Source organism: Rhineura floridana, chromosome 3, assembly GCF_030035675.1.
Source record: "Rhineura floridana isolate rRhiFlo1 chromosome 3, rRhiFlo1.hap2, whole genome shotgun sequence".
Taxonomy (NCBI): domain Eukaryota; kingdom Metazoa; phylum Chordata; class Lepidosauria; order Squamata; family Rhineuridae; genus Rhineura; species Rhineura floridana.
In genome coordinates, this window is record NC_084482.1 from 122602791 (window position 1) to 122620318 (window position 17528).

At 44.2% G+C, this 17528-nt stretch overlaps 1 protein-coding gene across 4 annotated transcripts in view; it reads left to right on the plus strand.

Annotated features, from left to right (window-relative positions):
- The window catches only part of FAM193B (family with sequence similarity 193 member B), a 36130-nt gene that overhangs the window by 2687 nt on the left and 15915 nt on the right, over positions 1-17528 (plus strand). For 2 of the 4 annotated variants that reach the window (XM_061617610.1, XM_061617611.1), the window contains exon 1: positions 709-1046. The exons of 1 other annotated variant lie outside the window; for it this stretch is intronic. In XM_061617610.1, the coding sequence (XP_061473594.1) occupies positions 879-1046 (168 nt within the window). In that variant the 5' untranslated portion in view covers positions 709-878. Of the gene's footprint in view, positions 1-707; positions 1047-17528 lie in introns of those variants that run through there. One more of the 4 variants, XM_061617609.1, reaches the window with a different exon arrangement.

A 17528-nucleotide genomic window follows, 5' to 3' on the forward strand; every position in this document is an offset into this window, starting at 1 on the left:
CATTAATTTTGTACTAGACTTTATATTCTTTCCCCCTTCCAAAAAACAACTTTGATTGTATTGTTGGCAGCAATTCTATAGGCATTTTCAACTGCATGAAAATTTAATTTGCAAGACTTTTATATGTGACACCAATTTTCAGAAGGACTGTGAAATGTCCCTTTATGTCGGAACATTCACAGCACTCCAGTGTCACTTGATTAACATCTTCACCTAGAAGTGATCCGTTAAGGTTACTTCTAAGGCCCAGGTGCACCTAGCAAGCAGGATATGCCTACACTTTGTGCTCTATAATGCTGATGGGGGGGGGACCCCAATAGCGGAGCGACATCAAGCGGAGATAGGCCTAAATTGATGGCAGCATAGTTTAGGCTTCTAGAGGGCTGAAGAGCAATTGCTCAGCTAGCACTGTACTTTTGGGATATGCTGTCCAACAGCCCAGAGGGCTCAGGCTGAAGCTTACCTGATGATCAGTGTTTACTATTAAAGGGGCTGGGGTATGACCATTTCAGTAACTTGGTTAGGGATAGGATTTCATTCACAAGGGATAGACTTAAAGCAGAGCCTTCCACTCCTCACTAAGCAACCTCCCGGCTGGAAGGGAGCGGACCCACTGAACCACCTCGACGAGCTCCGCGCGTCCCCTGAACACGCGCTCGCCGTCAAGAACAGAGCCTCCTCCAGCCGCTGGGGGGCGCGCTGCCCAGGCACTGCCCGCTCCGGCGATGGCGGCGGAGGCTTCCCCCCGCGGGCAGGGGCCGGACGGGCCGCGCCGCCATATTGGCTGTTGTCCTGTCTGAAAGCAGCAGCGGCGGCGGCGGCAACGACAGCGGCGTTAGCAGCGGCGGGAGCGCGACAGCGTGGGACACAGGACGGGCATGACTCGCAGGCGGAATAAGGCGTTGGGCGCGGCTGGGGCGCGACGGGACCGGGCGGGGGGAACAGCCCCCCCAGAGCCGCCCGCGCCCCCCACCGGGCCCGGCCTTCCAGAGATTCCCGAGGCGGTGGCGGCGGCGAGCAGCGCGGAACAGGGCAGAGGCTCACAGGTACCGGGAGCGCGCGCTCACATCCCGCCCTGCCCCCAGATCCGAGCCTGCATCCACACCCCTCTGCCCTTAGATCACTCGCCCCGCATCCATTTGCGGTGCGATCCACCCTTCACCCAGATTCCGTCTGAATCGGACTGCCCGCATTCATCCATCTAAGGTACCCTTTCGCCCCTACTCCCCCGCCAGCTGGAATCGCCCTCCTGAATGCGGTTCCCGCAGCACATTGCATGAGCACCCTCCCTCCCGTGCCACCATACATCCAGCAGCACCCAGTGCGCGCCTTGCAGTCACCACAAGATCCACCTTGAATCCAAGCTGTCTAGATCATGACCTAGCATACACAGAGAGAGTGTGTGCATGTGTGTCTCGCTCTCGCCTTCCCCCCTTCACTGAAGCCACCTGCTTCCCCTACATCCAGCACCCGTCAGGCCCAGATCCTCACATCGCATTTCAGTACCAACGATGCCTTCATTCACCCAGCCCCTTCTTACATCCAAAACAAAATCTACACACCTCAAACCATGAAAGCGCCCACATCCACAATCCATGTATGCTCTACTTATAGGAATCCCTTCAATGGGTAGTGGCCACCTTTTTACTTGCATGCAACAGTCATTGTGTATATAGTTCACACTAGTATGCTGAAGGCTGCTTGTATATTTACTCCTGTGCCCCCTTCTTTTCTTAGGGGAGCACCATTCCATATGTTGGATGCACCTTACTCCATACAACCACCAGAACCAATTGTGTACCTTTTTGTTACTAGTGCACCCACACATTATTTGCTTGCTGCATCCATTCAAGCTCCTTCCTGCATCTTTATGAGATATATGAAGGAAGGCCTTTCCTATAAATACTAACCAGTGCTCAGCTTATACTGCCTAGTCTTCTGTTTGTGTTCTGAACATTTCACTCTCATTTGCTTCTCTGTGGGGCGGAAAATGGAGTGGGGCTCTACCCTGGGACCATGCTCTATCTTGTCCTTCATATGTTGTCTGGGCCTGTTTTCAGTTACATGCAGGCATCCCTTCCCAGCAGGTGGAGGATGGCAGTCAAGTGAACCTTTGTGCAGTCTACACAAATAAATAGATCATGGCATGAAAGCAGAGTAGGATACTCTTACTGAGCTGAGATGTCCCTTGCAAGAAGGCTGCCTCGCAAGGGTGGGACAGGGTAATGCTAGAGAACCCATGAGGCTAACGGTAGACAGCTTTGACCACTATTCCACAGAATATCACAGTGTAGGTGATGCTATGCCCTCCAAGAGAAATCGAGTTTCTCCAGCAGGATGGTGGCATTTGGGTGAATTTGCAGAGCTGTGCCGAGTTATTGTGGGACAATTTAACAGAAGCTGTGCTGCAAGCAGAATGCAGTTTGAGCCAAGGAAAGAGCTAGAACCTGGCATGGCTAAAGAGGATGTTCTGAAGCCAGTCCAGTGTGCCTCTTGGCCCTGAATCTAGATAGGTAACATCTACCCTACTGGCACAGTGCAAGCTGCTTCTGTCTCTGTATGCTGAGGTGGCAAATCCCCAGGACAGCTTTGTGTGAACTAAGGATTGTGGAATTAGCCTTCTGGGAAGCCAGGCTGCTGCTGCCAGACAGCAGACTTGTAGGAAACTCAGCCAGAGTTGCACAGAGTATGTGGAAGTGGGTGCTTGTCTACAGGCTGCCAGTCAGCAAGGTATTTTCATCCTTGTGTGTGTGTGATGGTGGTGAGGCTGCTGCTCTTGTTTGCACACCTGTATTTTTCAACACAGCTAACAAGAGCTATTTGGTGGGTGAAGCAAACACAGCACCAGATTTATCCATGGACAGGATAGAGTTCACCTAAAAGAATCCCACACTACCATCATACAGAGTTGCTGGTATGCAAGCAAGTCCCCAGGCACAGGAGAGTGGTCAACATTTCCAGATTGATTGTTCCTCCTAGTCCTCTGCCTGTTGAAGCAATGTTTGGAGGTAGTCACAATTTGGGTTGCATCTGATCCAGTGCTCAAGTTATGGGTGAAAGGGCAGAGGATCCCTGATGAAATCTAGAAGCGCTCACCCCCAACTTCCTCCACTTTTAGCCACACCATGACTCCCTATAGCCTTTTTTCAATTTCAATAATTATGCAATTAGAGTTACAACAAAAATACATCAAATTAATATATTACATCATACTTAGACCACTCCTTTAGGTTTCTAAAAACAATCATGGGAGGGGGATAGTATAAAATAAGAGAACTAGGCCCCCTCTGGATCAAGCATTGATTCCCCCCCCCCAGCATGAATGAGCTCCATGCTAGACTAATGTTTGGTAGCAGGGATGGAAATTGGTTGGGAGTGCTTCCCTTACTGGTTATTGGTGGAAATATTGTCTACAGAGAACTATGTGTGAGAGACTGGCACAAAAGTATGCAACATACAAGTCAGCCAAGGGGCAGCACAGTAGCTTTGAGAGTTGCAGGGGAGGGGAGTTCCATTGGTTTGTCTCATCTATAGCCAGGATAGCACTCCCCTTGCATGCCTGCAAGGTGAGATGCGCCAGTGCTTCTCATAATCCCAGTCTGGCAGGGGAGGAGAGGCAAATACTAGGGAGCCACACTCCACTTCTTGCTTGCGGAGATGTCACACTGAAATAAAGGACATGGCTTTCCTAGCCTCTCTTTGGCTTTAGAGATATCCTTCTTTGTCAGCTACTTGAGGGGCAGGGAGAAGAACAGCTCCCCTGGCCAAGCTGCTGGGGTAAGGGGCAATAAGGTCATGTCTGGGGCTGGGATCTGGGCCTTGAGCAGCTGGGCCTTGAGCAGCTAGGCCAAGGTCAATCTACCCCTACTCCACTCAATAAGTTGGTCAACCCTGATCTAGATTAAAAAGGCAAGTAAATTTAGGTTATATACTATTTATTTGTTTGAAATAGTGTCATGATCTCTGCCTTCAGTCATACGGCTGTGTCAAAGGGGAGTGGGTTGGAAGATTAGCAAGACAATAGAGCCGTCTGGAAGAAATACTGCAAGGCAGCCCTGCCATCTACACCACCATAAACTTAATCCCAACCCTTAGGGTCTCATAGTAGTTACTATTACCAAGAGGGAGATGCTTCCAAGATAAACAAATTCATGCCAAAGATATTTGAGCATCTTCAAAAGTTAAGTACAGCAACAGAAACTTAGCATTGGAACAGCCAATTTCAGGATAATACAAAACTATTTGTTAAAATCCATTATGTTTCATTGTACTGTAATCAGTTTAATAATTTTGTGATTTCTACTTCTCCTGTATTTTGAACACAAAAAAGTAACTGGAAAGACCAGCTTATTGCTGACTTGAGAGCAGTTGCTACAATGGTTTGGACAAAGCTGTTGCTCTTACTGTCCCAGTGTAATGAAGTGTGATACAAACCTGCAGTTAGAGCAGGCTTCCAAGTCCACATAGGAGAGCAGGTCTGGGAACAAAGACTGCAAGACACTTTTGGTTGCATGTAGAGTCTGAAGTACTACAAATAAAACTGCAGAGCATTGTTGATAAATGAACAAAAAGCAGTGGAAACTGTTCCATACAGCTACTTGTCTCTAGTTAGACACGGAACTGGGAAGAGAATCACTCAATCAGAAGTTTTGTTCTTTCTTGCTTCTAGATCTTACATATCTAGTCATGAAGCTTCAGTCCACTTATATGGGAAACCTTGGTGCAAATTCCAGGAGAGCTTTCTGGTATGTGTAGTTCTTCTGCAGGTTAACTGAAACCCCACAAAGGGAAGGCTGAGGTGCTGAGCACATTAGTATAGATTTGTTCATTTGTTATCCTTGTCCTGCCTAAATCACCAAGCCTTTGTTCTGAGCATAAAATGGGGATACAAAAATAGATCCAACTAGATAGTATACTAACAAACTTCGCTAGGAATAAAATCTTCAGTATTTAGCTTTTATGTTGTGTTCTCAGGTGTTCAGAATGCTTTCGTCTCAAGGATAGCTAAAATTCTATGCAGCTCTGCATGTTCACTCTCCCTTTTACAGGAGGCCTCGCCAGCAAGCTGGAAGGCAGTGGTTGCCATACACATCCTATGGGACAGAGCTGCTGTGCCTTAAAAAGCAGTGTAGCAAGGAGAATCCACAAATGTATCTTCTCCTACTACATCACTAAGAGAAACAACACCTGCTGATCACCTCCCTTCTATATAGCTTTTTAAAGGCATCAGAGCCTGGAGCCTGCAGTTAAACCAGCAACCCCACTTCAGCACAATGAGGCAAGTTTTTCTTGTCCACTGATTTCTAAGCAATTAGGAATGTACTGGCAGAACTGACCTTCACAGCACTTGTTAGTGAGCTGCATGGAGGGTAACTTACAATAGTCTAATTAAAGTAATTAAAAAGAAAGTTAATCCTCCAAGCAAAAGAGACAGGGATGTTGCCTGACAGCACATCAGAGCTAGTGTTGTACATGTTTTGCAGAACAGACTAGTAGTAATAATCTCTTAGGAACGCAAGGTAGGATTCAGATTTGCCATAAGGCAGAGCAGGCATACTGCCAGGCTTGTCCATAACTTGGTATTGCGGAGTACCGCAGCCAGATTCTTTAGCTTTAATATACAGGGTGTATTAAGAGCTTCCCAAATTTTCAGAGGGGAGTTTCTGCACTTCTCAGTCACAAATGTCAGCAGTTAGATTCTGTGATGCCATAGAAGATTGCCACAGTAATTCAAGCATTGTATAACGCTGCCTTATCAGTGTTAGTTCTTAACTGCTATTGGCTACCAATGTTCACACCAATTTCTGCATAGCTATTGTGTTATATTTATCCAGCTCCAGGTCTCATTTCCCATTGAACCAAACCTAATCCTGTCCAGCCCATCTTGGGGTTTGGGGTAGCTAGAAAGATTCTGGGAACATGAACTAACTAAACTGTTTAACAAACCTTTTCCCATATTCAAGTAGCAATTGCAATCTTGTTATCCAGGGCCATGATCCAGTAGTGCATTAACCAGAGTTATTTTTGTATGTCTCTTTTCAGCAGCTGTCACACCAAGTCAGTCTTGCAGTTGGCAACTGCCTCTTGGTGAACACCCAAATGGCCAACTGCATGCCAGCAATAGCATACTGCACAAGACCACCACAACGCTGTGCTTAACAAAAGGCCACATTCTGGGGTCTGAATGTGTCTTTCTGCTCTTTAGCATTACCGATCCAGAGGCCCCAGAACTAGGAGAGCGAGCACACACAATGTACACAGCCTCCATATTTTGGCACTTGCTTTGCAGAATCACACCATAAAGGCTTCACAATGGCTCTTCCCCTTACTAGCGTTAGGAGGCTGCTGTAACAGGATTCTAGGTGACATTGCCATTGGTTACCTAGAAACTTAGGAAACTGCCTTATACTGGATCAGGCCATTGGTCCATCTAATACAGTATTGTTCACACTGACTGGCAGCAGCTCTCCAGGGGTGCAGATGGGACACTCCCAGCCCTAGCTAGGAATGCCTGTGATTGAACCAGGGACCTTCTGCATAGAAACAGAAGCTGTATCACTGAACTACAGTCCTTCCCCCTAAGTAGTGGAAGACACTGGTAGTCAGGACAAACAGTGAAGGAACTCATAGCAATCATCTGTGTGTAGTTAGCTACTTATCTGATTGGAGAGTACTATCACCAGACCAGATTCCTCATTTGTAGTTCTGGGCAATGGAAAAGGATAGGCTACTGTCTTTCCTGCCACTCAGTTGAAAAGGATATCCTGGTGCTGTATGCAGTGCATTGGTATTAGCAGATGCCCTCAGCAAGGACGGTCAACAGGAATCTGATAGATACTCACCTTGGGTATGACTGAGTAAGAGCCAGGCCATTCTGCTGCCACCACTGCTTGTCTAGGCTGCAAAGAGATGACATGCTGCTGAACAACTAAGAGGCAATGGCAGGGATAAGTAGTGATCCTTACTGCCACTCGTCCCGACTACTGGAAGAAGTTAGCACTGGACCAGATCATTGGTCCATTTAGTTCAGTATTGCCAATACTGATTGGCAGTGGCTCTCTGGGGTTTCAGACAGGAGACACTCGCAGCCCTACCTGGAAATGCTAGGAATTGTACCAGGGATGTTCTGCAAGCAAACAGACTCTACCACTGAGCTACAGCCCTTTCCCATCAGTAGTGGTAGACAGAGTTTGTTTTTTAGTTTTGCCCTGTAGAAGGGCATCAAGAAACAGTGCTTTATCCAGAACTGATAGTGTGAGGCAAGGGGAGGGGAGAAAGAGAGTAGACACACTTGATTTTCTTCCCATGTAGCAGTGGATGCATATGGTTAACTCCATCACCTCAGTAGACCATGTGCGCTTAGGAGCCAAGTAGTGAAGTTGTAGATTAAGACCCATGCATGTGTGTATGTCTTTCTGCCCTTTTTCCAGAACACACTTCCTCTTTAACATTGAGAGATTGTGCACAACATTCTGTCTTCTAGAACTGAACAGCCAGCAGCTTTTTAATGTAGAGAGACTGGATTGGAAGGGAGTTGGGGCAGAGCCAAAGTTTAGATCCACTTTATAAATTCTCAGTTTCAAAAAGCAGGTCAGGTGGAAGAATTCCTAGAAAGTAGACATGCTCAAATATGCACATAGAAGTAGCAGCAGTTCTGGTACTGAGATGCTTTTCAGACAGGGAAATGTTTTTCAATGCACGGTTCATGTACTCTGTTGATACCTGCTGAAAGGGAGCCCCTCACACTTCTGGATCAAAGCCCAGGTTGGAGAGAAAGACCCTGTAATAAACCCTTTGGAATTAGTGCAAAGATCTCTCTCATTTATCTACACTTTATATTAGTCTTTTAGTTCTTACATTATATCGATTCACTTCTCTGGGTCTTTGAAAATCTATGAATTGTTCATTGTAGGAAGACATAGTAAGCCTTAGTAGTTACCATTTGAGAGGTGAGACTGTTCATAATGCAATGGTTACAAGCCATTCTTCCAAAAGGGAGCTTTTACAGAATGTCCCTTCCTCCCTGCTCCTCCCCCAAGCTATTCCTTGCTCAGAGAGGATGCCAACAGAGCAGTTGAGACACATGGAGAGCCAAAAAAGAGATGGACTTCAGTGGTAGCACTGGGGACAAACCCATGAGCACTGATTTGTTATCTATGTTTGGACTGCTCAGATACTGCACAGCTGGACTGGCCCATGGTATTTGTTAAATACAAGGTGGAAGTCTTCCTTCATCTGTTTCCCCTTGCTGTATAGCCAAAAGCTTACCTGCTCTAGCAGGAAGCCATCAACCAGTGGCTTTTTTTGAAAGTCAGAAGTTCAGGTTTTAAAAACACATCAACATTTAGGCTTCATATAACAGCAGCTACCTGTGTGCTAATTGCTCAGACCCAAACTGATAGATCTTGTTCTGCAGTATGGTAAGGTAGGTTTTGATCCTGTTACTTGAAAATACAGACCCTGCTTCATAGCCAGAGCTCTTACAGTAGTTTAAAGCAGGATATCAGAACAAAAACCATTAGATTTTTTTTAAAAAAAATAAATAATTTATTGCCTGGGCAGATAACCTGCTCTGCTAAATTTTGTTTTCTATAAGCATTCCTTGCTTCTTTCACTGTTCTGTTTAGGACTGTCAGCTAAACTAAAATGAATGTCTGCCTTTTAACAAATTATAGTTTCACAAATTTGCATAATCACTAAAACTGCAACAGAGCTGCTTTCTTGAGATCTTGCTATGCAAAGTATCTTACAAAATACCAAACACACTTTTAAATCACAACCCTACCAGTTAAAACCTTCCCTTCAGTCAATCAGCGAAAGGTTTGGGTGATTGATTTGTAAGTTGTAGCCCCAATTCAGATAAATAGCCTTTTATCATGGAGTTTACTACTTGCCCCCTCCGCATCACAGTTTCTCATTTTCCAAAGGGTGTATGAATTATCTACCTGTCCTAGAGGAAAGCCTAACACAAGTTACTTTAAAAGATGGCTTTTAACAGAATATTTACAGGTGGGGGAAATCAAAGTTAGTTCCATCTTTAAGAAATGGGAAGATGAGATACAGAAGCTGAACAAACGACTCTTCCAACAAGAAAGTACCTCCTCTCTGGGAAAACTAGTCCCTTATTAGTCAACTGAGGCTCCCAGGGGTAATGCATCTAAACATAAAAATATACCAACCAAGATGACCACAGTACAAAGAGATTTCAGTTACAAGCTGGGAATACACAGGCAGGAAAAATTATTTTGAAGCCTATAGGAAAAGTATATATAAGAACAGACAGATGTTAGAACTACCTGTATTATTCAGTACAGCCTCATTCTCCAATTACCTGAAAAGGCTTCTCTAGAGACTTTCCTGCTTAGCATCCATGTCTTAATATAGCCCTAAATGTTAGCAAGAGGAATAGCAAAGGCTAGAACCAGGGTAAGTTTGGAACTACATGTATTTTGAAACATTTTCTAGCTGGGAAGCTGTATAATTAATAAGGAAATATCATAGACAGATCTATCTGTTCAGTTATATTCTGAGACTACAGGGGGGACGGACAACTATTCCACTGACCACCAGGCACCAGTGTTCTGTCTTTTCCCTCCATGCTATCCTAAATGATGTCTTTTTCCCTTATAAAGCATTTGAGGATCTACTAAGCATGCTCAGTGATGCTCTTTGCTGATTGGAAGCATGGCCAAGGAGGGGGTGGAATTGAAACTATAAATATAACTCTTCATAGTTTAGTTTAGTTTATAGTTTGTTTATATACCACTTTTTGGCCAAAAGGCCCCCAAAGTGGTGGACAACATATTAAAACAGATTACCCCCCCCAAAATTACATAAGAAATAACCAGTAAAAAATATACAGTAAAAATGCAATGCAACAAGAACAATGCAAATACAATGCAAATTCAAAAACAATGCAACAAGAACAAGTAAACAAAATTGCAACAAAACAATGTTTTCTTTGTTTTCAAGTGATGCATACAGTTACCACAGCAGACGTGGTCTTAGGAGAGACATTCCTTCTTTTCTTGGAAGCGCATAATGTCGTCGGCCAAGTTGTCCCTCTCCACCTCCACGTGGCCCTTATTGGTGGTGAGCTGGTCCACCTGCCTGGGCTGCGGGGAGTATGTCCGACTCCCCAGGTGGCACGCTGCTGCCTCACACATTCTGCTGCTTGGTATAATCTTGTGTCCGTCTCTAACGCAAGTCACGGTCTGGGGTAGCATGGAATGTGTGGAAAGTTTAGAACTGTGGCTGTCTCGCGGCTGTCTTGTTTTGTGTGCCACTGGAAAAACTCCTTATGGGAAAAGCAACAGCCAGTACCACTTTCGCACTCCTTTCTTCTTCTTCCCTCTCTTCCCCCCCCCCATTGCGTGCTGCAAAATTGACAAGGCATGCAAAAATATTGTTTTGATTGATTTGGTTTGTATGTGGTGTGTTTGGTATGTTCTGGGGAAATGCCTGAAGTAATAATTGTGTAGGTTTGCTCCAAAATACTTTTCCGTGCTAAAATTAATACTCATTCTAATTTTGTAACAGGATTTTCTCTTCTTTTGGAGGACCGTTTTCTGTTTAGAACTAGTTAAATAAGGTGTGTCTTTACAAACATAGTTCTCATTGAAGCTTAGGGCATCTCCATTTCATATGTTATTCAGGTAAACCTTAGTAGTCCCAGACCAGTTTTATGGTGGTAGCTCTATCTTGTAGGTGGGTGATGTTTTGATAAAAATACTTCCCTTGGGGTAGTTTTGATTCTGTTAAAATTGTTTCTAAGACATCTTTACGCTGAGTGGGTTGGAAATCATATTTGTCTACCTGTCATATTGTAAATTAGAAGCTTGCCTCAGAGTAGGTGAGGTCATTCCAACATAGCCACATCATGTTGATGAAACCTTGATGTTTGAGGAGAATGCCACATGATGCAGGTAGGGTTGGAATCCTTTGCAGTAGTCTTTATTATAAACCTTGTCATTGGGGTTGAGGTAACATGCAGACTTGATGTCCAAGAGCATGTTAGCACAGCCTCCCCCAACCTGGTGCCCCTCAGATTTTTTGGACTACAGTTCTCATCTTCCCTGACGGTTGGCCATGCTGACTAGGACTGATGGGAATTGTGATCCAAAACATCCAGGACAGGGTTATTACCTCCCTCCAGGGACCAACTTTGACATGTCGGTTGGGCTGCGTATCTGTCCGTTACCTGATGTCAGAATGAGACTTCACTGATTGGCACTGTTGGCAAGCCCCAGTTGCCAAGGAACAATTGGGAGTGCACTTTAAGCTCTTGATTGTTCATTTGTAGCCACACCTTTACCTGCCCCATACCTGACATCCCATATAGTGTTTGGTGAGTGTGGTTTGGGGAAAACTGCCTCACAGGCCAAATAACGACCCTTGCTAGGCCTCATTAGAGTCGGCAAGCCAGAGGTTCCCCACCACTGGCTTGCAAGATATCAGGTTGTAGAACACTTTGTACACATATATAGATGAACTTTTAAAGCTTTTATTTTTTACAGAAAAATAAATCCATCTATTCTTTTTTTGTATATTTATTGTTCTTTTCTTTGTATTTTAATACATTGTTATTGTATTATTCTTTTAAATTAATATAAGCTACCCTGAGTGGTGCATGGACACCAGAAGGGCAGGATATGATTTTTACATAAAAAAAAAATTGGATTAATATTAGAATGAGGCTGCAATCTTATGTGCACTTACATGAGAGTAAGCTTGATTGACATCAGTGGAACTTACTTCCAAATAATTGTGTATAGAACTGGGTTGTATATCATGATGGAAGGCAGTATGTTAATTGTTGGCTGAAGGTGTCTGGAGGATGAACAGGAAAAATTCCTGAGTTCTTTTTCTTTCCTCTTAAGTTGGCTTGAAGTCCAAGTACATAGCCTCTCATTCCTGGTAGCATCCATGTTCAGACTGAGATGATAGTATGCTGGAACAGCATTTAATGCATGGGCCGAGAGAGACACTTATGGATCAGCCTAATTAGTAAAAGTTATGTTATGATTTTGTAGGAGAAAATCTTGTCTATCCTGCTTCTTGATGCAATAGGAACATAGGAAAATGCCTTTTACAAATTCAGACTATTGGTCCATCTCTCAGTATTGTCTGCACTGACTGACAGCAGCACTCCAGAGTTTCAAGCAGGATTTTGGTGATAGGGTCCCTGCTGCACCAATGAACTCTATAGTAGTTAGATGTCTGACATCACTAATTTATCCATGTAGACCTGGGCTAGTGAGGAAGCAAGTGGCCCACTACATAGACCCCTTCTGATGCTGTCAAGCCATTAGCTCTGAAGAGTAATGCTTCCAGAGAAATAGGAACAGTTTTCTTATGTGAGATGATTGCTTAACAAAACAAGAAACTTGGAGAAGACAACACAGCCTCTAGTCTGTAGAATGAGTATAACCTTTTTGGACCTTTTGTTAGTGGTTCATATCCTGGAGTCATGATGAGATCAAATTTGAAACCTTCTCTTAGCAAAGAGGTCTCCAACTCTGTGACATTTCCTACATAAAACATCATATAAATACTTATTATCACTGGGATCTGGTACAAAGACCGCTTTCTCAGGTATAGTTCCTGAGCATGCCACTATCACCTTCTGTCCTCAACAGTTCTGTAGGGTACATGAGGCTGCAGCTGAGAAGGATTTGAATCTAGGGCTGTGTACGGATGTATGGGGCCTTCGTAGTGAACTTGCATGGAAAGAGCACTCACTGTAGGGGTGTTCAGACAAATCCCCATTCAAAGAATGCATGAGGGGGGTAACAGGTCAGTGTGGGCTAGGCCTATCTCCCTTTGCTGGTATGTCCAGTAGGTGTACTCCACTGTCCATGTGTTCTGTGCATGTAAGAGATTGGTTTAGGATCCCTACTTGTGTGAAGGAGTTCTACATGCATACATTGGTCCATGTAAATTCTTTTTTTAAAAAAATTAAATTGTGTTTTTAAATTGTTTTTTGTGTTTTTAAATTTGTATATTTGTTTTTAATGTTTTTAATTGCTGTAAACCACCCAGAGAGCTTTGGCTATGGGGCGGTATATAAATGTAATAAATAAATGTGTACCACCCCTTCAAATGCATGCCAAATGTGCAGCCAGCGGGAGCTGTGGCTGCTGGGTATGACCCCACTTTCTCCCGCAGTGCATGAGGTTGCTATTGTGAACACCCTTTATATTTTGTACTTGCATGCAGATTTCTCTTTAGGATCCATCTCAAGGGAAGACCAGCTTATCCTGTTTCTACAGAAGCTGGCCTTGAAGACTGATGACTGACTATTCTCTACAATGTCACTCTCACTTCCTGTATTCATTCTTCAATGTTTTTTTAGAAAAAAATTAAAATTGGGTTTTTATAAAAAATAATTCAAATAGGGCTCTCAATAAACATTAGGGTGACTGAATATTCATGCTGTGGTTTTAAAAATCTTGAAAAGATAGAGAGCCTGTCTGAAATGGGAAAGGGGGCAAAATGGAGTAGTGATTCAGAACTGGATTCACCAATAAGTATGTGTCAAAAGGGTTGCAAAGACAAGGGATGAAGTCCGTTCAAATTGGGTGTGGAAAAAGAGCAACCTGGCTTGATTTTGAAGTATATCTGGACACAGCCTAGGTTCTTCACACTTAAGGGAATATTCTATCCACCTACATATCACTGGCCCTCTGTCACTACCTGAGGGTTTGGAAATTAGCATGTGCTCAAGGTGACGCATGTTCACATAGGGTGCAATTTTCATGTGGGGACACAAGAAGTGAAAATTAAAGCGGAATGGCCCTGCGAGAGAATTATTCTACACCAGTCTATTAATATCTAGATCAGATGTAAGACAAAACAAAGAGAGATTGCTTGGCTGGTAATATTCAACTTCATCCAAGGCTTCAGAAGAGGCATAATGGTTCAGATTGGGGGTGAGGGGACCTGTGGCCCTCCAGATGTTGTTGAACTACAACTCACATTATCCCTGACCATTACCCATGCTTGCTGGGGCTGATGGGAGTTGGAGTCCAACATAATCTGGAGGGCCACACCCTCTCCATTCCTGGTTGATAGGATGGGGCAGGGCCGCCCAGGCTCCTAATGTCCGTTAACGGAATAATATGCTCACTAAAATGGGGGTGGAGGGCACCACTTGATGGCTGTAAAGCATCAGTCAAGAAAAGAAAAAAAGGGGAAAGACTTGCCTACGCAATTGTCTGTACGCCACTGATCAGAAGGAAGCAAGGAATTAGTGGGTTGAATACCTCCTAATTCAATCTAGACACACAAAACTGAAGTTGGATGGGATGAGAGAGGAGCTATTGCTTCTTTAGGAAGGCTTGCTTCATATTGGTAGCAACTGTGCCCGGGAGCTGAAGCAGGGATAGGTGAGGATCGATGCAGTGAAGTAGGTGGCAGTGGTGAACTGATGACAAACGTGGGGACCTGTTTGCTAGGTCCAGGAGCAGCAGGAATAAGACATGGAATGGATACATTTTGTGAATCCAGATAATAGATACTGCTTATGCAGGGGATTTTTTTTTTCATGGGGGTGTGGGATGGATCACTGAAAGTAAAAGCCTCTGCATGCATTTACTATAAATGGCACCTGAAGATGTGCAAAGAATGCATGCTGTTTCTAATATCTGGGGAGTTACTCCTTTGCATCCTGCTACAGAATTGAAGCTTGTCGCGGAAAGTTTGCCATTTCCAAATAGGTATGGCATTGCATATGCTACAAAGAAGGATTGGACAAGGATTGTGTTCTGAATCTGCCCCTTGCTGTGTCAAGCTGTGTTTTGAAGGACCACTCACTGGTGTGGAGTTCTAGAGAACAAAGATGTGGAGAGAAGAGATGGGTGTGTTTTCAAGAGACATTTGTCTGCCTCACAATATATTATTTAGAAGATGAAATCAACATTTGATGGATGTTGGTGATAGCCGTGCATTCTAGAATAAAAAAACCATTGGTTCGAGAAAAGAGGTGAGGTGTTTATAAATTCACTCATGCACCAAAAAGCATGGAAGTTGTAAGGTAAGGCAACAGCCTTTGCCATGTGAGCAGTAAACTTATGTACTATATCAGCCTTTGCCAATGTGGTGTCCCCCAATAGGTTTTGGACTACAAAACTGTATGCTGTGCTCACTTACAACTTAGGCTCCATGCACCCATACTTTTTCTTGGGTTTTCAGCCTAAATCCTCTAAGTGTAGGTTTGGAGAACTCTGAATCTGGGATGTCAGTCTTTAATTAGTTACATACTTTTAAACTCTTAATAGTTGTATCCAGCTAAATCAGTACATGTGCAGAACAATTTCTGAAAGCGCAATGGAACTTCCCGTACCTCTCTTCTCCCACATGCCTCCTAAATCTGCTCGTTGGGTTCCCCCAACTCTCCAGGGCAAATTTGGGGGTGATACAGGAGGAGTGGGGGGGGAAGTTCTGTGCATGTAATGATTTAGTTGAATACAACCCTAAACTTTAGACTCTTTCAGACAACCAGCTTCTTGCATTGCTTACCTTAAGCTATAGAGTACAATCTGTGCATGTTGAACGAAAAGTAAAACCTGCAAAGTAAATGTTGACGTTTATCAGAACATCAGACTTGCATCTTAGCTTTGCTCTGCTTGAAAATTCTAGTCTTACAGAGCAATCCAAAGGGGGTGAGGAAGGGAGGGTCAAAGTTAGAGGAAATTCCAGATCCAAAGATCTGCCAGCATTTCTTGCCCAGCATATTTTACAAAGGCCAAGGATAAGTGGGGGTGCATGGAGACTAGGTTGCAAGTGTGCACAATATGTAGAACATGTTCACTGCTTGATGCATGAGTGAATTGCATACACTTTAACTCTGCTCTTAAACTGATTTCTAAAAATTCTGACTTGCCCTTCTTTTTTTCTTCTTTTTTTGAAAAGAAAATTCACTGAATTACATGAATCGTTGAACTTACAAGATCTGAACAGGGTGGTTCATGACAGATGAGGTCGCTGATTCATAGGGTCGCCATAAGTTAAGGCACATAACAACAACAACAACATGAATCCTCTTGGGGCAGAGAGAGGCAACATTTTAACTTTACTCTGGCTCTATAATGTTTAGCATTTATACTGTACTTTATAAATCTTTTACATCAACTCTGTAAAGTAAGCTATTTTTATTTTTATCCTTGTTTTAAAAAAATATCTTCATAGTTTATCCCAGCATCCCCCAGCCTGGTGCTCACCATATGCAAACATGCACAACAGCACAATGTCATGCGCAGATATAGCAGCTCTTGTTCTCCCGTCCAGAAGTGCACACTGCTTCAACCTGTTCCCTCTGGCATCAGCCATTTTTCTTTTGGGAAGCCAGTTCAACCAGGGAAAAGTTATCAAGCTTGCCCTTAGTTAAATTATTGATTTTAAAATGGGGACTTTGAACTGTCATAACTTTAGGAATACATAATGGACTTTCACCAAAACAGCTAAAGGCACCCTTGCAATTTGGTCATTTAGTTTATGTTAAAGGGAGCAATGTAGGATATGTTTTGGGAAGGCACAATGGGGGTTGCAAGCATGAAACACATGCCTTCAGTGAAAAAGATGAAACGCTGTAACTCATTAGCATTCTTAGATTCTCAGTGCCACATTTCCTCCTGATAAGATCATTTGTCTTAATTATGAGGAATAATGGCATTTTCTGGCTTTGTAACGAAAGAATGCTGAAAAGGCCCTCACCTTAACTATAAAGCCGAGGGATCTCTTAATTCCACCCACCACCCACACACGCCCCACACATATGCTGGCAAGTTGTTGTTTATTAGATGCCCCCCGCCCGGGGTGTGTCTGATTTTCTGGGTGTGGTCTGATGCTGCCAGCTTGGCGTGGAACTTCCCCTTTGTCACTTTTCTCCATCACCCCTGCTCCTGTGCACCCCTGTTCCTGCAGTGATTGTGAGAAGGGAAGGCCGGTTCCCCTTCTCTCTCCTCCTGGTGCTGCACCCTTTGCCCCTTTTGGCTTTGTCTCACCTTGAGTCTGAGAGAGACCATCTGCTTTGCAGCAGCAGCTAGATGCACAGCCTATTGTCCTGGGCTCCTCAGTTGGTGGGGAAACAATGCGACCCTGCCCCTAACTCTTCATGCCTGTCACCATCTCTGAGCAATGCAGAGGCCGGTTTGTTGCCTGGGCTTCTGCCCTGGAGCCAGACAGGAAGCTAAAGGCCATGCCTGGTCGTTGTGTGGAAAGAATGAAAGGAGCAGCAAGGAGAAGGTCTCTGCCTTGCGTGCTGCAGCTGTTCCTCCGTCTTCAGCCATACAAAGTGTTGAGCAAGGGGGACAGGTTGTCTGCCTGCTGAGCCCACAGGGCCTTGGGAGAGTGCCGAAAGTATTGGGTGGGGGAAATGGCGCCCTGGGCGGAGTGAGGCAGGAGTTGAAATCTGGGTAACCACTGCAGGTGGGAGAATAAAGGGAACAGAAGGAACTGGGATAAAAATCAGTTGCCTTTTTGGTTCACACACATACCTTCTGCTGTCATGGGCTGTTCTTTCTCTCTCC